The sequence below is a fragment of the Mobula hypostoma genome, chromosome 7 (genome assembly GCF_963921235.1).
Source record: "Mobula hypostoma chromosome 7, sMobHyp1.1, whole genome shotgun sequence".
NCBI lineage: Eukaryota > Metazoa > Chordata > Chondrichthyes > Myliobatiformes > Myliobatidae > Mobula > Mobula hypostoma.
Genome location: NC_086103.1, coordinates 154,094,189 through 154,112,017, shown reverse-complemented (window position 1 = coordinate 154,112,017; position 17,829 = coordinate 154,094,189). Strand labels below are relative to the sequence as shown.

The 17,829-nt window shown below is 42.2% G+C and overlaps 1 protein-coding gene across 1 annotated transcript in view; it reads left to right on the top strand.

The window, feature by feature from the left end:
* The window catches only part of ccdc169 (coiled-coil domain containing 169), a 70,363-nt gene that overhangs the window by 3,221 nt on the left and 49,313 nt on the right, over window positions 1-17,829 (top strand). The window contains exons 2-4 of the mRNA XM_063054342.1: window positions 3,627-3,709; window positions 5,691-5,801; window positions 6,044-6,084. Coding sequence (XP_062910412.1) covers window positions 3,627-3,709; window positions 5,691-5,801; window positions 6,044-6,084 — 235 coding nt within the window. The remainder of the gene's footprint in view (window positions 1-3,626; window positions 3,710-5,690; window positions 5,802-6,043; window positions 6,085-17,829) is intronic.

The following is a 17,829-nucleotide window of genomic DNA, read 5'->3' as shown; positions in this document are numbered from 1 at the left end:
GGAGCCCGTGCAGCTGAAGTCAGGCGCATCATCGAGGCACAACGAAAGCGTGCTGTGCGCAAGGCCCGAGCAGCGTCCACTGCCACGACAGCACCCACCCACTTGTGTCCCACGTGTGGGCGAGCCTTCAGGGCCCGGATTGGCCTCATCAGTCACCTCCGGACCCACAGCCACCAATCTCCCATTTGACTTTGAAGCCATGGTCATCTTCGACTACGAAGGACGAACAACAACAACAACATTTGAATTCTAAAGCGTGTTATTAAAGATGTGGTAACAGGACACAGAAAATTACAACAGTGTTAGCACAGTTTTTATGAAGGGAAATTTTTTTTTGGCAAATGAAATGGAAGTTTTGCAGAATGGGGGAAAAGAATCAATAAAGAAACTTGAAATAAAAAAAGAAAATGCTGTAAAAACTTAGCAGGTCAGGCAGTATCTGTGGAAAGAAAAGCAATTTATGTTTCACACTGCAACAGAACTGAGAAGGGGGAAGGAAACATGTTAATTTTCATTTGGAAAGAGGTGGAGAAGAGTTGTGTAGAACAAAGAGTGTTTTGAAATAGAGTATCGGCAGCTTTTACCAGCACATTAAGCTTAGTCTTTGTAATGTATTGCTAATGATAGGGTGGTGGAAGCTGCCCAGCAGGTCAGAATTTTATGAGTTTGATAATAAAAAGTGAACCAACATCAAATTAAAAACAAAAAATGAAGAATCTATACAATTCATTCAGCGTTGTGAGAAAAATGAATCCATTAGTGATTTGCCAAGTGTCCCTTCCATGTGTGAACCTGATTCGCATGGATCAAGAATGGGATGTTGCCCACTTTGCCTGTGAAGCTTTCCATATCTTCTGAAATGCAATGGTGAGTTGCAAGGTGTTGTAAACGACGTATCACAGCAAATGATCACGAAGTAGGATTTCTGATAAGAGAAAATCCTGCCTTTGGCTTTGAGAGCAGTGAAAGTTTTTGTTTGTTTGTTATTTGAAGAATGTTGACAATCAAAACGAAATTTACAGGCAGAATCAAGTTACTCCTGAATTATAGGACTTTAATTTTCAAGCAAAACAAAAATAGGTTCACAGCAATTCTATTGTGGTTTAAATGCATCATTGGGGTATCAACGTATGGGTCTGGATGAAGTAGATTTCCCTAGAGCTAAACTTAGTGTGGATATAATGTAGCATTGTAGAGCGCTATGCTCCTTTTGTTTCTGGTGAGTCAAAAGAGTGCCATTAATCGTCCTGAAACATCGACTGCACCTCTTCCTTGAGATGCTGCCTGGCCTGCTGCGTTCACCAGCAACTTTTATGTGTGTTCCATTAAAATATTTATAATTTTGCAGCTGACTATTAAATGAAATATTTGATGCATAATGCATGGTAGAAATGTAATCAATTAAAAATTGCTTCCAACAAAATTTTCATTCTGTTTTGAACAACTGTGAATGATGAGGATGTTATATTTGTAACACTTAATGGCGTCAAGCAGTAAAATGCTTAAAATTATGGGTTTGCAAGGGAATCACAGGTATGAGGTGAAGTTAAAGTTTTCAAGTTGAAATTGTTCCTTTAGACCGACCCTGTGAAATTATGAATAAATAATATTTAAAAAAATATAAAACTACTTTATTGCAAGAGTTCAATTATATTATTGCTTCTGTTGTCATCAAAACATTTTTGAGGATATGAAAATCTTGCTGCACAACGCAAAGATCACAGTCAAAAAACATGGAATTACAAACGTGACATGGGGATGATATGGGGTTGGATGGTGAGTAAAGAATCAAAGTCCATCTCCTCTAGCATTTACTTTCCCAATCCCTCCATCTTGGTGGCATTTCACTGTCATAGTTCTGTTGTTTGTTGCTGCTCATTTAATGGGAATTAGACTGGGCACCTCAGTTTATTCCAAATGGAGAACTTTATCCTCATCTAATTCAATATCAGTTACCAAGGTTGAAGAATCCTATCTACCACCTTCAATTTTTAATAAACAGATGTAAAATGATTTCAATAAATTCTGCAAAATGCTTAATGGCATTATAAGTGTGTTTACAAATCTTTTCATTAATTTATGTCGGTGGTAATCCTGAGTATATTTATGAGAGCCATAGTGACCACACTGTTTTTGTAAGCCTTATTTAATATAAATATTTGATCCATTGCAGATGCATACAATCAACAGGCACTGTAAATTGGTTCAGTACTGTATAGAGTGGGAAATCGCAGGACCCTGTAGAGAGTGGTGTGGACAGCCCAGCACATCTGTAGTTGTGAACTTCCCATGATTCAGGGCATTTACAAGGACAGGTGTATAAAAGGGGCCCGTAGGATCATTGGGGACCCAAGTCACCCTACCACAATCTATTCCAGCTGCTACCGTCCGGGAAGCGGTACCGCAGCATAAAAACCAGGACCAACAGTCTCCGTGACAGCTTCTTCCACCAGGCCATCAGAGTGATGAACTCATGCTAATTTGAGTGTACTCTATATTACATTGACTGTTCTATTTGTTATAAATTATAAATTACTATGATTGCACATTTAGATGGAGACATGACATAAAGATTTTTATTCCACATGTATGTGAAGGATGTAAGAAATAAAGTCAGTTCAATTCAACTCAAATGATAAATTGTGAAATGCCAAACAGAAGAGATTCTGCAGATGCTGGAAATCCAGAACAACACAAACAAAATGCTGGTGCAACTCAGCAGGTCAGGCAGCATCTATATATTTCCATAGATTCTGCTTGATCTGCTGAGTTCCTCCAACATTTTGTGTGTGTAATATCAACTTCCATGATATCATTTTCATTAAGATTCAAGCTTGTATAATGTCATTTGCAGTACACAAGTGTAAAGGAGAATGAAATAATTGTTTCTCCAATCCAATGTAGCACAAAAACATTACAATAAGATGAAGAACACTATAGTAACAACAGTAAAAAAAACAATATAAATACATAGGTAGCTTATAGATTGATTGTATGTCCATAAAGTAACAGGAGGCGCAAGAGTGTCTGTACATAAGGCGACTGACAGGAAATGATAAAGTAGCAGTGGCTGGAAGTGTGGAGGGGTTCATCAGCCTTATGGCTTGGGGAAAATACCTGTTTTTGTGTCTAGTGGTCCTGTCATGGATGCTACGTAGCCTCCTCCTTGATGGGAATGGGACAGTCAATGATCTAGGATTCTTCATGATGTTACTGGCCCTTTCTGGCATTTCTGTATATAGAGTATGTCCTGATGGCAGGTAGGCTGGTGCCAGTGATATGTTGGGCAGTTTTGACTAGCCATTGTAGAATCTTCCTGTCCACCACAGTGCAGTTCCCATATCATGCAGTGATGCAGCTTGATAGGATGCTCTCTTCTTTGCATCTGTAGAATGATGTGAGTATAGATGTGCACAGTCCAGCTCTCTTCAGGTCCTATATTAGAAACACTATGTACAATGCAGTACACACAAAATGCTGGAGGAACTCAGCAGGTCAGGCAGCACCTATGGAAAAGAGTAAACAGTCAACGTTTCAGGCCGAGACTCTTCTTTCAGGACTCATATGTACAATATTTGTTGTAGTAGCTAATTGTTTCAGTGCATTATCCTTTGTTTGTAATACAGAGATATGCTTGATCAATCTGCTTCTGAGCTACGAAACATAGTATCTCAACTGGAAAAGCGAGTAGACAACATTGAAGATGAAGGTAAACGAAAATTGTAATTACTATAGTGTTCCATTCTTGGATTTTAAATCAGTATTTACAATCTAATCGGAAACCTTTGATTGGAATCACCATCAGAGGAGCTGGTGTGCAAATGTAATAGAGAAGGGGAAGTTTATAAATGAGCGCTGAGAAATTTAGATCAGCACAGCACGACCCCAACATCCCCAAGTTGCACAGTATTCTGATATGGAATTATATATCTAGGGTGCCTAAAACTTTTGCACTATACCGTAGTAATTTTATGTATTGCATTGTACTACCGCATTAAAAAAATCATGATGTATGTGAGTGATGATAAACCTGATTCTGAACATGTGTTTCTGTTGTGGACTCTATTATGGAAGGGGGCAGGAAGAGGGGAATCATGGTTGAGAAAAGAGGAAGGGAAAGGAGAGGGAGCAGGAAGCACCAGAGGGACATCCTGTAATGATCGATAAACCAATTGTTGGGAATCAAATCGCCTTGCCTGGGTGCGTCTGCAACTGTGCCCCCCCCCGCCCCAACGCCGCCACTGGCATTCCACTTCTGCCAACTGTCCCACACTCCTCCCACAGCGCTCTCACCAGCCATTCCCAACGTTCTTCGCTCCTGCCAGACCTACAAACTCAGTCTCCACTTCATACTGACACATACAGTACTGTGCAAAAGTCTTAGCCACCCTAGCTATATATGTGCCTAGTACAGTATTACTGTTTCTTCTTGTTGCTGGATCTAAATCCTGACATTGTGAGAGTATCTTCACTAGAAGGGCTGTAATGGTACAAAAAGGGTGTTTACCACCACCTTCTTGAGGGCATTTATGGGTGGGCAATAAATGCTAGCCTTGGTAGTGATGTCTACATCCCACAGATAAGTAAATGTACATTTATTTGGGTGTGGTGTTAGTCTAGGGACATGATAAGAGTGATGGGGTTGGTTTTCCTTGTGTACATTTGGAATTAAATCCTATGTTTTGCGCTCCATAAGCTAATCCACACGGCCAGCATGACCCTGGTCCTTATGGAATTCACTACCGCTAATGGGATCAGATGAATGAAATCTTGGGTAAAACTTTATAGGTTCTCTTAATTGCTGATGGACTTTAAGAAATGGATCCCAATACTGTGCTCCATCCAGTACTATAAAGCTGTGTGTTGGTTCCTAATAGTTATTGTCAGAGGAATTCATCCAATGTACTTTGCCATGTTCTTTTAATTGTAAATGAACAAAATCAGTGCAGGCACCTAGTGCAGATAATGGATTAGCTTCGTACAATGCTTTCGACGACTACGTCTTTCAAATCTTCATTTTCACTGTAACATTCAAAATGATTGTTGAGACCTTCAAATTCATTGTACAGTAGTTCCTAACTTGTTGAAGTAGTGAAGTCGTTTCATTTTCACTCCTGTCCATTTTTTGGCATCTCCAAGCCCAAATGCTTGAAACTTCAGTGAGCAAAGCAGTTCTGTATTGCCTTACTGCTTATGTCTCACCAACTATCAGTGACAAAAATCACTGCTTCTTGAAACAAGCACACACAACTGACACTATTTAAAAACTGTTTGCTCTCAGCATGGTGCAGTGTCTAACAGCCAGGCAAGTGCATGCGACTGACGTTGGTTAGAAACTGTTCGGCAACAGTCTCCTGCCCCAATTAAGTGGCATAGAGTCCCAAATAAACAAAGGGAATCTTGACTGTTTTCTTGATCAGTTTTTGTTCCTGAAGAGCTGTCTCAAATAAGCAGCTGCCCTGATTAACTGGTGTCCCAATTAATTGGAATTCACAGTAATTCCATTTTCTTTCATTTAAGAGATGTGGGTGTTATTACCAAGCAGAGCATTTATTGTCCATTTCTCTTCCTTTAAGAAAGGATGTAATCATTTGTAGTAGGCGTACCTGCAAAGCTCTCCAAGCATGACTTCAATTCTCACTCCAAACACACTCATTCAGTTTTTTTTTTGTATTTTCATTCATCCTTAGGAAATGAATGGAAAACCAGGTATGAAACCCAACAGGAGCTTAATCTACAACTAGAGAGGCAAATCAGAACTTTAGAACAGAAAGTGGAGTTTACTCGTGGTAATCCTGCAAGTAAGTACAGACGCATTTAAAAAAAAATATTTCTTTTTGCAATTTTCAGTTTATTTCGTGCAGTTTACATCAAAGCCTCAGGCTAATTTAGTTTCTCCATAGGCCATCGATAGGTCAACAGTTTCCATTGAATAAAATATTTTATAAGGTGATAAATGCACAGAGTATATTGTTTTACAGATACTGAATGACTAACAGTTTATCTTGAATTTATTTTGAATTAAATTATCTTGTTGTTTCAGACAGATTGTCTTCTGTCCGTTCATTTGAAGAGATGTCAGAGGTAAGTATAAGTTGAAATTTATTGTAGCCATACAAATTAACATTTTGTCATGATTGTGTAGAGATATAGCTTTAAATAATTTATGAACAATGCTATTTTTGACAATGAATCAAATTGTTATGAATCAAGATATTGAATAAGAAATTTATACAACCCTTCTTCATGGCAAATAAATTATTCAAAATTTTGTGCTTTCTCAGTGGGTGCTGCTAAATAAATGTAAAGATCTTAACTGTGAAGAGCAGGGTGTGAAATTTTACTCTGAAAATCTGCTGTCTCAGTGTTCTCCATCCAGCTCACCAGGTACTGCTTACTGGGGCCCTGGTACTTGTGCCCAATACACACTCATCAGGGGCCTGGTTCCTGTACCCTCCTCAAACTCACTCTGGGGCCCTGATTCCCACAGTCCCTTTAAACGCACTGCCCTTTAAATTCAGAAGGTGTACTGTGTTCAGTACAGAAATGTTTATCATGTTACTGTGTAACTTTTCAAAAAGAAAGTAAAAAGTGTGTTGATTTAATAAGGGAGGGTAATATAGAATAATCTGGAAAATCTGCCAGTCTAGCACCACCATATTACCAAATCTCAGGATTAATGGAGCTTTACTGGACTCCCAAGATTTCTATATATTATCTGCTTACTCAACACCGCAATTGGCAGTGCAGAACATGTCCAGTGGTCCTCAGGCAAAAACATAATAGTAAAGTGAGAGGTCACATAAGCACTATTCAGCTACTGGAGAAGTCACTTAGTTCTCAAATATCACAGTGAACAGAGTGACAACTCGAGGTACTCCTGTATAGTGAAATCTAGAGATTCCATTGTAACTGGTGCTTCAAGGAGCCATTAAGTACATGGATGGAAGCCAGGAGAGTGCATCCATCAACAAATTGAATCATGTTCACTGGCAACATTGAACCTTCAAGTGTTCCAGCTCAGGGTGCACAGGCAGAGAATTTTTCTTACTGGCAGTGCCTGAGAAGGCTTCATTTTCATCAACAAAATTACAAGGTTATGACAGCTCTTGGAACCTGAAGAACAGTTTCTCTTCAGTGGTAGTATTCAACCTCCAACAAGAATTCTCCCTTCTGACACTTTTTCATCCCATTTATTTCTTTATATCCCACTCATACTTCTGCTGCTTCTCCTTCAATTGGTTGTGTTATTTGTCTAAGTTTCATACACTCACCAAACTTTAATGAGGCTGAGAACCTGGTACAGCAGCATGGTGGTTGTTACTGGACAGATATTCAGAGACCTGGAATACTGATACCTGGAATACTGACTTCAGTTCAAATTCCAGGTTACTCCAATACATGAAATAAGAAGCAGCATTAATTTATTGTAACCATAAAACTATTTGCTGATTCCCAAATGTCCTTCAGGTGAGGAGCCCGCCATCCTGGTATGACTAATGATGCATTAGCATAGTTGATTCTTGATTGTTCTCTGCTCAAGGGAATTGCAATAAATATTGATCTAATCAATGACATCCACATCTCCTGAATGAACAACTTAAAAAAAACACACTTTAATTATCATAATCCAGCATTCAAAAGACTGGCTTGCATCTGCATCTTGTGCTCATTAAAAACTGCTTCAATAATGAAGACTGCTTTCAAGAAAATGAGGAGTGGGTATTGTGTGAGGAATGAAAGAAAACAGAGTCCTGATATTTTTTGATAACTGCTTAAGTCTCCCCTGGTAATTGTAACACTCAAGTGTTAAATAAATCATTGGTGGGTTAAACTCTGCCACTGAATCTCCTGCAGTGGGTAAGGGTTAATGTGTTTTAAAAAAATCATTACCAAAGCGTTATTTTAGAATCTACAGGGTGCGATCTTTTTGTGTATTTGAGTCATTTTTATGTCAGGACAGCTGGAGATCCAGAATTACAATTTCATGAGAAAGTAATTAGACACAATTTCCATACCAATCTTTCCTACAGGCTTGTGCGTGGGAGTAAAAGCATCCTCTGGCAGTAAGAGTGCTAAAAAAGTGTAGTTGTTATTAACTCCAGCGAGGCAGGATATGGTGTTAGCAGATTCTGCCAACAGGAAGATGTACTGCAAAACAAAATGCTTACTTTTTTCCTTCATTTCCCTGCGTGCTGAAAAAAAAGTACCACCATGCTGTAGTAACCATCCCACAGATGTGGCACTTTGCCTCAGGATGCATCATTCAAATACACCTTCACTAAATATTGGTGAACAAAGCTATGTCAGGTGTGCACATGCAGGCTCCTCCAAGTCTCCACCCAGTTAACAGGAGTCGCCTGCCACTCGTTTCCAGCTCCTCATCTGCAACCTATTCAAACCCAGCCCTTATCCGCTGTCCTTGTACACGCATGCAAACCTGCAGCCTCAACCAGTTGCTCCTAGCCCTCAGTTACCTTGCTGAGTTAAGTTCAAAGTTAAATTTATTTTTGGAGTACATACGTATCACCACATACAGCCCTGATATTCTTTTTCTTTTGGGCAATCTATAGAAATAGAACTGTAAACAGGATCAATGAAGAGCAAACTGTCCAAATGCAAATATAAATAGATAACAAGATAGAGTTCTTAAAGTGAGACCATTGGTTGAGGGAACATCAGAAGTAGAGTGAGTGTAGTTATCCCTTTTTGTTCAAGAGCCTGATTGTTGAGATGTGGTAACTGTTATTGACCTGGTAGTGCGAGTCCGGAAGCACTTCTACCTTCTACCTGATGGTAGCAGTGAGAAGAGTGCATGGTCTGGGTGTGAGGATCTCTGATGATGGATCTGCTTTCCCATGACAGCATTTCATGTAGAGGTGCTCAGTGGTTGTGAGGACTTTATGGTGACGTACTGGGTTGAATCTACTACCTTTTGTAGGATTTTCCACTCTAAGGTATTGGTGTTCCCTAACCAGGCTTAATGCAGCCTGTCAGCACACTTTCCACCACACATCTATAGAAGTTTGCCAAGGTGTTTGATGACATGCTGAATCTCTGCAGACTCCTGAGGGAGTAGAGGTGCTGTCACACTTTCTTTGCAATTAAACTTGTATGATGTGTTCAAGACAGGTCCTCTGAGATAGTGACATCCAGGAATTTAAAGTTGCTGACCCTCTTCACCTCTGATCCTCTGATGATTACTGGCTTATGAACCTCTGGTTTCCCTCTCCCGAAGTCTACAACCAGTTTCTCTGTTTTGTTGACATTGAGTGAGAGGTTGTGGTTATTACACCACTCAGCCAAACTTTCAGTCTCCATCCTGTATGGCTGGGCAGCTGGTGGCGTAGTGGCATCAGCACTGGACTTCGGAGCGAAGGCTCCCGAGTTCAAATCCAGCCGGCTCCCTTGCATGCTTTCCATCCGTGCTGGGTTGAGCATTCAGTTAACAACTCGGCCTCGTAAAAATAAGAAAGCCTGCTAAAAAAAAAAACACCATCAGTTAACTTGGAGTTAAGGGCTTTCTTCGTCCTGTATGGCCACAACAGTGGAGTCACTAGCAAACTTGTATACGGTGTTGGAGCTGTACTTAGCCACACAGTCATAGGTGTAAAGCGAGTAGATCAGGGGGCTAAGCACACATCCCTGTGGTGCACCTGTGCTGATGGAGATTGTAGAGGAGATGTTTTTGCCAATCCAATCTGACTGGGGTCTGCAAGGGAGGAAATCCATGATCCAATTGCACAAGAGGGTATATTGAGGGCCAGGTCTTTGAGCTTACTGATTAATTTGAGGGGATGATGGGTGTGAAATGTTGAGCTCTAACAGATAAAGGGCACCCTGATGTATGCATCTTTGCTGACCACATGTTCCAGAATTGTGTGAAGAGCCAATGAGATGACATCTGCTGTGGACCTGTTGCTTCGGTAGGCGAGTTGGAGCAGATCCAAGTTATCAGTCAGACAGGAGCTGATATACTTCGACACCAGCCTCTCAAAACACTTCATCATTGAAGGATATAAGTGCCAATGGGTAATAGTCATTTAGACAGGTTACCGTGCTCTTCTTGGGCACTGTTATGATTGAACCTGCTTGAAGCAGGTAGGTACCACACGTTGCTGGAGTGAGAAGTTGAAGATATCCATGAACACACCAGCCAGTTGGTCAGCACGTGTCTTCAGTACTCAGCCAGTACTCCATCTGGACCGGATGCTTTCCTTGCACTCACTCTTTCGAAAGCAGCCCACATGTCATCTTCAGATACTGAGACCAAAGGATCATCAGGAGATATGGAGGTGTGCGATGGTTCCTCCCTGTTCTGGTGGTCAAAGTGAGCTTAGAGAGCATTGAGTTCATATGGAAGTGAAGCCCTGTGCTGCAAGATTTAACTTTTTAGGAGGATATGGCATTCAAACCCTGTCACAGCTGTCGAACATCCCTCGTTGATTCCAGTCTAGTCCGGAATCTCCACTTCGCCTGTGAGATGACTTTCCAGAGATCACACCTGCTCTTTTCTCTCTTGTTTTGTGACCCCCCCTCGTGGCTTGTTGTTTTGTAGTTTCTTATTAAACTCGTTGCTCACCGCTAAGTTATCTCCATTGCTCTGCATTTGAGTCAAGCCTCCTCTACATTTCCTGACAGAATGAGCGAACCAGTGATTGACTGAGCAGAGCTTGTTAGCCAAAAGGAAGTCGTCTGTCGACATGAGCACATGATCCAGCTGCAGCAGGAAACCATTGCCCAGGTGCTCACCGTCCTCAACCAGCTCTCCGCCTCGAAACAGCAATCCTGAACCAATCAACCTCCTCCTTCGGAAGAGGTGGATTTCTGGTGTCCGAACTTCAGAGGATCCCCAGCCCGATGGGGTCTTAATGCCTACATTGACAACCATGGACTCAACAATATCACCATTAAGAACTGCTATCCTCTTCCATTGATCGATGGCACATTCAAAACACTCTGCTGGACCCAGATCTTCACCAAACTGAGATATATGGAGTGCACACAACCTGATTCTCACCAGCATTCATAACATCTATTGGCCATGACGAATACCTGGTGATGTCATTCAGAGCTTCTAACAGTCCAACCATTTTATAAACCTTCATCAATGAGATCCTCTGAGACGTGCTACACGAGTACATGTTCATCTACCTTGACAACATCCTCATCTTCTCCAATGACTCCCAAGACTATGTCTGTCATGTCTGATCATTCCTTAAGCATCTCCTCAAAAACCAACTGTACTGCAAGTAAGAAAAGTGCCAGTTCCACACCTCTTCCTTTCCTTCCTTGGTTACGTTTTTTCATGTCAAGGTATAACCATGGACCCAGAGAAAGTGCGCACCATTGTTGAACGGCCCCGACTATGCTCTCTATAACAGCTACAATGCTTCTTGGGCTTCTCCAACTTCTATCATGAGCTCATTATAAACTACAGCCAAATCGCTGCTTCTCTCACTTCCCTCACCAAGTCACTTACCTCATTGATAACCTGGTCTGCAGCTGCGGGCCACACTTTCGAGGAGCTCAAGAGACACTTCACTACTGCTTCCATTCTCTGCCATCTGAAACCCTTTGGACCTTTTGTGATAGAGATGGATGCATTGGACATGATCGCCAGGGCCATCTTCTCCCTGTGGGGACCAGATGGGAAGACACACCCTTGTGCCTTTTTCCTCACACAATTTCTGCTCTACACAGTGCTGTTATAGGTAGGAGACAGGGAGCTACTGTCTATCAAATGGGCCTTGGAGGAATGGAGACATTGGCTAATGGGAAACACCAAGTCCTTCCTGATCTGGACTGACCATCTGAACCTCATATTCATTCAACAGTCTTGCCAACTCAACCCAGGTCAGGTTCACTGCGCGGTCTTTTTCGAGCAATTCAACTTCACCATCTCCTACTGACCTGGCTCCAAGAACACTAAGGCAGATGCCCAGTCACAGCTCAACCCAGTGAGATTGACCCTCAGTCCATCATTCCATCCTCCCAGATCCTCAACCTGATTATCTGGAACCTTGAGAACCCGATCTGCCAGGCCCTACAGCTCAAGCCTGCTCCAACTGACACACCTGACAACCTCATGTATATGCCAGTGGCTGTACGCTCTGGGGCACTCCAGTGGGCCCTCTCCTCACCCCTTTCCAGCAATCCAGGCACAAAATAGACTCTGGAATTTTTGCATTGCCAGTTCTGGTGGCCCACCTGAAGCGCAGATGTACATCAGTTTGTCGTTGGCTGCCCATAATGTTACTGGTCCAACTCCTCCAACCATCAGTCCTCCGGGCACCTGTGACCCTATCTGGTCCCTCAACACTCATGGTTGTGTATCACCATGAATTTTATCAGGGGTTTGCTACCTTCTGATGAGGCCATGGTGATCATGACAGAGGTGGACTGGTTCTCCAAGGCAGCCCACTTCATTGCCCTCCCCAATCTTCCATCAGCCACTGAGACAGCAGACTTGATTCTCGAGGACTTTGTGTTGGACCAGGGCCCACAATTTGTCTCCCGCTTCTGGGAAGCCTTCTGCTTCCTCCTCTGGCTTCATCTGGAGACCAGAGGACAGTCAGAAAGAGTAGACCAGCAAGTGGAAAAGTTTCTGCGATGCTTCACTGCCCCTAATCCTTACTTATGGAAGGAGTATCTGCCCTGGCCCGAGTTGTCTCACAATCTACATACCTCTTCTGCCTCCTGTTGTTCTCTGCAGAAGAGCCAATGGTGGAGGTCCCGTCTGCCAGGGCCCTGATTCAGTGCTGCTGCATTGTGAAAAGAGGGCCATCCTTGATGCCAACTGCGCTTACTTGTCAGTGCCCAGCCAAGCTACTCTGGCCTGGGGACAGTGTCTGCTGTCCATCCGAGATCTGCCCCTGCACACCAACCCCTGCAAGCTCTCCTCTCAGTTCATTGGCCCCTATAAGATTACCCATTGCATCAATCCAATCATATACTGTCTTCGGCTGCCACTGTCCCTCAGGATTACACTTACCTTCCATGTGTTCTGCCTCAAGCCCGTTGTCCATGCACCGCTCAACACACCTGAGCCTTCATCTTCGGAGCCAAGGGTGGTGGAGGGTTATCCAGTATACATAGTTCAGCGATTGATGAATTTATGTCGTTGTGGATGGGATGTGCAGTACCTGGTTGACTGGGAAGGGTACGGCCTGGAGGATAGATCTTGGGTGCCGTCCAGTTACATCTTAGATCCATCGCTCATGAAAAGTTCCACTGGATTCATCCAGATCACCCGTGCCATCGGGGGCTGGCCTGTGGGGAGCTTCCTGTCAGGGCTACATATTAAGGCTCCACCCAGTTAACAGGAATCACCTGCTATTTATTTTCAATTCATTACCTGCAGCCTATTTAAACCCAACCTCATCCACAATCCTCGTTCACACATACAAACCAACCAGCCTCAAAGGTTTCAATAGGTACATTTAATGTTAGAGAAATGTATACAAAATATACATCCTGAAATTCTTTTCTTCACAGACATCCATGAAAACAGAGGAGTGCCCCAAAGAATGAATGACAGTTAAAATGTTTGAAACCCAAAGCCTGTCCCCCTAATTTCCCTTCCCACGCACAAGGCAACGACCCCCACCAACCTCCACCAGCAAAAAAGCATCTGCACCCTCCACCGAGCACTCAAGCGTGCAGCAAAGCATCAATAAAGACACAGACTTGCATCATCCCAAAAACCACTCATTCACCCAGTAATTCAACATACCACAGGCTCTCTCTCTCTCTCTCTCTCTCCCGAAAAAGCGAAAAAGAGGTGGCCCTGTTTCACAGTGAGAGAGGAGACATAACACTGATTTATGATGTTAAAAGTCTGTTGCATTGCTTTTTCCGAGCTCTGCGACCAGGCAGTCAGCACCAGGGCTCGGGTCTCTGGATACACAACCCCCGGCAGCTAACCCGTTGCTCCCAACATTCCGTGTTCTCCCACGACACTTCAGTCAGGGGCACCGGCCTGGAATCAGCATGTCCTCAGAGCCACAAAATCCCGGAACCCTGAACGTGCATTTGTCTTCCAGCTCGCGTACGTGGGATATCAAAAAGTGGCTGGTTGTGGGGCCCTGAGAACAGGTCCCGTTCCTGTAAAGAACCAAAGTCAGAGTGTAACTCCAGGTCAAGGTCTTCAAAAGAACTCCCCCCCACCCTGCAAATGAAAAAAAGAGATATCAAAGATAAGAAATAGAGCTGTTGCCAAAGATGCAAGCAAAGGAGTGGCCGTTTAGCGCCATCCTGACTTTGGCCCGCCTCGAGTTGCTCCTAGTCTTCAGTTACCTTGTTGTATTGTTGTGTTAAATATCTGTCCTCTCTTGTTTTTGCGGCCCCTTGTGGTTGTTATTTTGCAGTTTATTGTTAAAGTTATCACTCATCACTAAATTGTCTCCACTGTCCTGTGTTTGGGTCAAGTCTCCTCTACTTTCTCTGACAAGCTGACTGAGAATGTATAAAAATGAAGCATTTCAATTGTGATTTTCCCTTCATCCAGCTTCAATCTGGTGAATTTTCATCACTCTCCTTTGAAATACACTGTGACTGATACCCTTAATGACCTTCTAATCAAAATGCCCAGCTAAAATCAGATCCTTTGGCCAACTATCTTGATCCTTTGTTCCAGTTTGTAGTCTTTCCCTAAGGACAGAGTGGATAGAATTTTCCTAGCTTATGTTGTTTGGTAGCGCAGTGCACAACTCTTCTTCTCTGATTTTCTTTTCCTTCTCCCCGGAGTGAGATTATACATGGGAAAAGATGAACATGTTAATTAAGATCTTTACAATTATGAAAGGTTTTGATAGAGTGGATAGAAAAACAATGATTCCATCTTTGGTAAAAACATAATTAGGGGTTATCAATATTGAGATAATCACCAAGAAATCCAAGAGGAAATTCTTGGTGATATACAAACTTAAGGAGAGGCTGGCCAAATATATGAGGGAGATTTAGATGAGGGAAGTCACAAGGAGGCTGCTTTCCTGTGACAGCACTCCTTGTAAAATTGTAACATTTACTCAATGGTGGGGAGGGCTTTGCCCGTGATGAACTGGGCTGTATTCACCACTTTGTATAGACTTTTAAATTCTAGGCATTGGTGTTGATGATGCAACCGAACAAGATACCCTCCACTGTGCATCTGTAGAAGTTTGTCAAAGTTTTAGATGACATGCTGAACCTACGCAAACTTTTAAGAAAGTGGAGCTGGTGCCGTGGCTTCTTAGTGATGGCAATTGCGTGCTAGCTCCAGGCCAGATGCTCTGATATGATAACGCCAAGGCATTTGAAGTTACGGAACTTCTCCATTCTGATCCCCTAATGAGGACTGACTCATTTACCTTCTGGCTTCTTCCTCCTTTAGTCAATAATCAAGTCTTTGGTTTTGCTGATGTTGAGTGAGAAAATCAACCAAATTTTCAATCTCCCTCCTGTATGCCGATTGGTCACCACCTTTGATTTGGCCAACAATAGTGGTGTCAAAAAGCTGTTTAGCATACTTAAATATGGCATTGGGGCTGTACTTAGCCTCACAGTCATAAATATAAAGTGAGTAGAGCAGGGGCTAAGCACACAGACTTGTGGTACACCTATACTGATGGTGACTGAGGAGGAAGTGTTATTGCCAATCTATAGTGGCTGGGATCTGCAAGTGAGGAAATTGCAAGTTGCACAAGTAGGTATCAAGTCCTATGTCCTTAGTAATTAATTCTGAAGAGATGATAGTGATGTATGCGTCTTCATTGTCCAGATGTTCCAAAGCTGACTGAGCAGCCAATAAAATGGCATCTGCTGTAAACCTGTTATGACAGTAGCAGATCCAGGTCACTTCTCAGGCAAGAGTTGATATGTTTCATGGCCAACCTCTTAAAGCACTTCATCTTATTGGATATAAATGCTACTGGGCAATAGTTATTGAGGCAGGTCACCATGTTATTCTTGGGCACTGGTATGATTGAAACCTGCTTGAAGCAAGTGGGTACCTCAGATATCTGAAGCAAGAGGTTGTAGACATCTGTAAACATTCCAGACATTTGTTTAGCACAGGTCTTTAGTACTCACCCAGTTATCCTGTCTGAGCCAGATGCTTTCTCTGGATTCACCCTCCCGAAAAATACGTTCACATTGGTCTCAGAGAAAGAAATCACATTTCAAGGACGTGGGGATTTGTGAAGATGCCGTCATGCTCTGTCAGTCAAAGCAAGCATAGAAGGCATTGAGATCATCTGGCAGGAAAGCCTTGTTGTAATTTATGTTGATTGGTTTTGCTTTGTAGGAGGTGTTGGCATTCAAGCCCTCCCACAGCTGCTGAGCATCCTTCTCTGATTTATCTTTAGTCATTTTGCATGTGAGATGGCTTTCTGGAGGTCTTACCTGGACATCTTGTAATTACCTGGATCACCAGTCCTCCATGTTACCTGTCTAGCCCTCAGCAGATTGTGAATCTCATGGTTCATCCAGGGCTTCTGGTCGTGGAAGATTCCTGAATTATTTTGTGGGGATACACTAATCCTTGATATTGTCTTTATAAAGTCTGTGACAACTATGGCATATTCATTCAGGTCCTCTGAGACCTTGAACATGACCCATTCCACAGACTTGAAGTAACTCATAGTGCTCCTGTGCCTCCCATGACCACCTCTTTGTTGTCCTTACCTCTGCTGTTTTGCTGTTTAGTGTCTACATATATGCAGGTAGGAGGAGCCAGCCTGATGATCAGATTTCTTGAAATGTAGTCAAGATGAATACGCAAAAGGTCAGGCAGCGCCTTTGGAGAAATTTTCTAATGAAAAGCCATCAAACTGAAATGTTAACATTTTTTTGTTCCATGGATCCTGCTAAGCACTTACAGCATTCTATGCTGTTTAAACAGCATCTGAAGTTTATTCTTTCTGTTCAATAAGCCTTAACTAGTGCAAGTACCATGTAAAACCAGAGGTTTGACAGGTTCATTCAAAATAAAGATTGACAGATTTCTGGACATTAAGGTAATTAAATTTTTTTGAACTTGTGGGATAGGATACTTGGGTCGGTAACTTAGTCAGCATGGATGATGGGCTGAAGTGCCTATTTCTGTGCTGTATAATTCCAAGATGCTATAAATAAAGGGAAATGGAATTAGTATTAGAAAATGGTACTGAACAATTACATCAGCCATGAATAGCACAGCAAGCTCAAAGCTCCAGATAGCCTACTCCTTTATTCAATGTTGGGTTTATTGTCAGATGCACAAGTACAGGAATGCACAGCAATGGAAATCTTTCTCGCAACAGCATCACAGGCACGTACCACGACATCCAGAAGAAAAATAGAAATTAAATATAAATTATACACAATCTTTACAAGACAACACAATTACAGCAAAAATAAAACAAAAACCATTTTAGTACAAGTGATCATAGTTTGTTAAAACTATAGTAAATAGGATTTTGCTGATTGGTTCAAGAACCAAATAATTGAAGGGAAGTTTTTGGATCTGGTTGTGTGAGACTTAAGGCTTCTGTAACTCCTGCCTGATAGTAGCTGTGAAAAGTGATGGCATGGCCTTTATAATCATGTCCTTAATGATTTGATATGGCTAATGGTGAAATCAGTGTACTAGAAGTTTTTAATTCTTATCTTTAAGGAAACATTTATTTACATTACATTAGAAGGGATATATGTGGGGGAACTTCTTCACTCTGAGTGTGGTGGTGAGCGTGTGGAACGAGCTATCAGTGATGGATGCAGGTTTAATTTCAACATTTAACCGAAATTTGGATAAATACATAGATGGGAGGGGTGTGGAGAGCTATGGTCTGGGTGCAGGTCGATGAGACA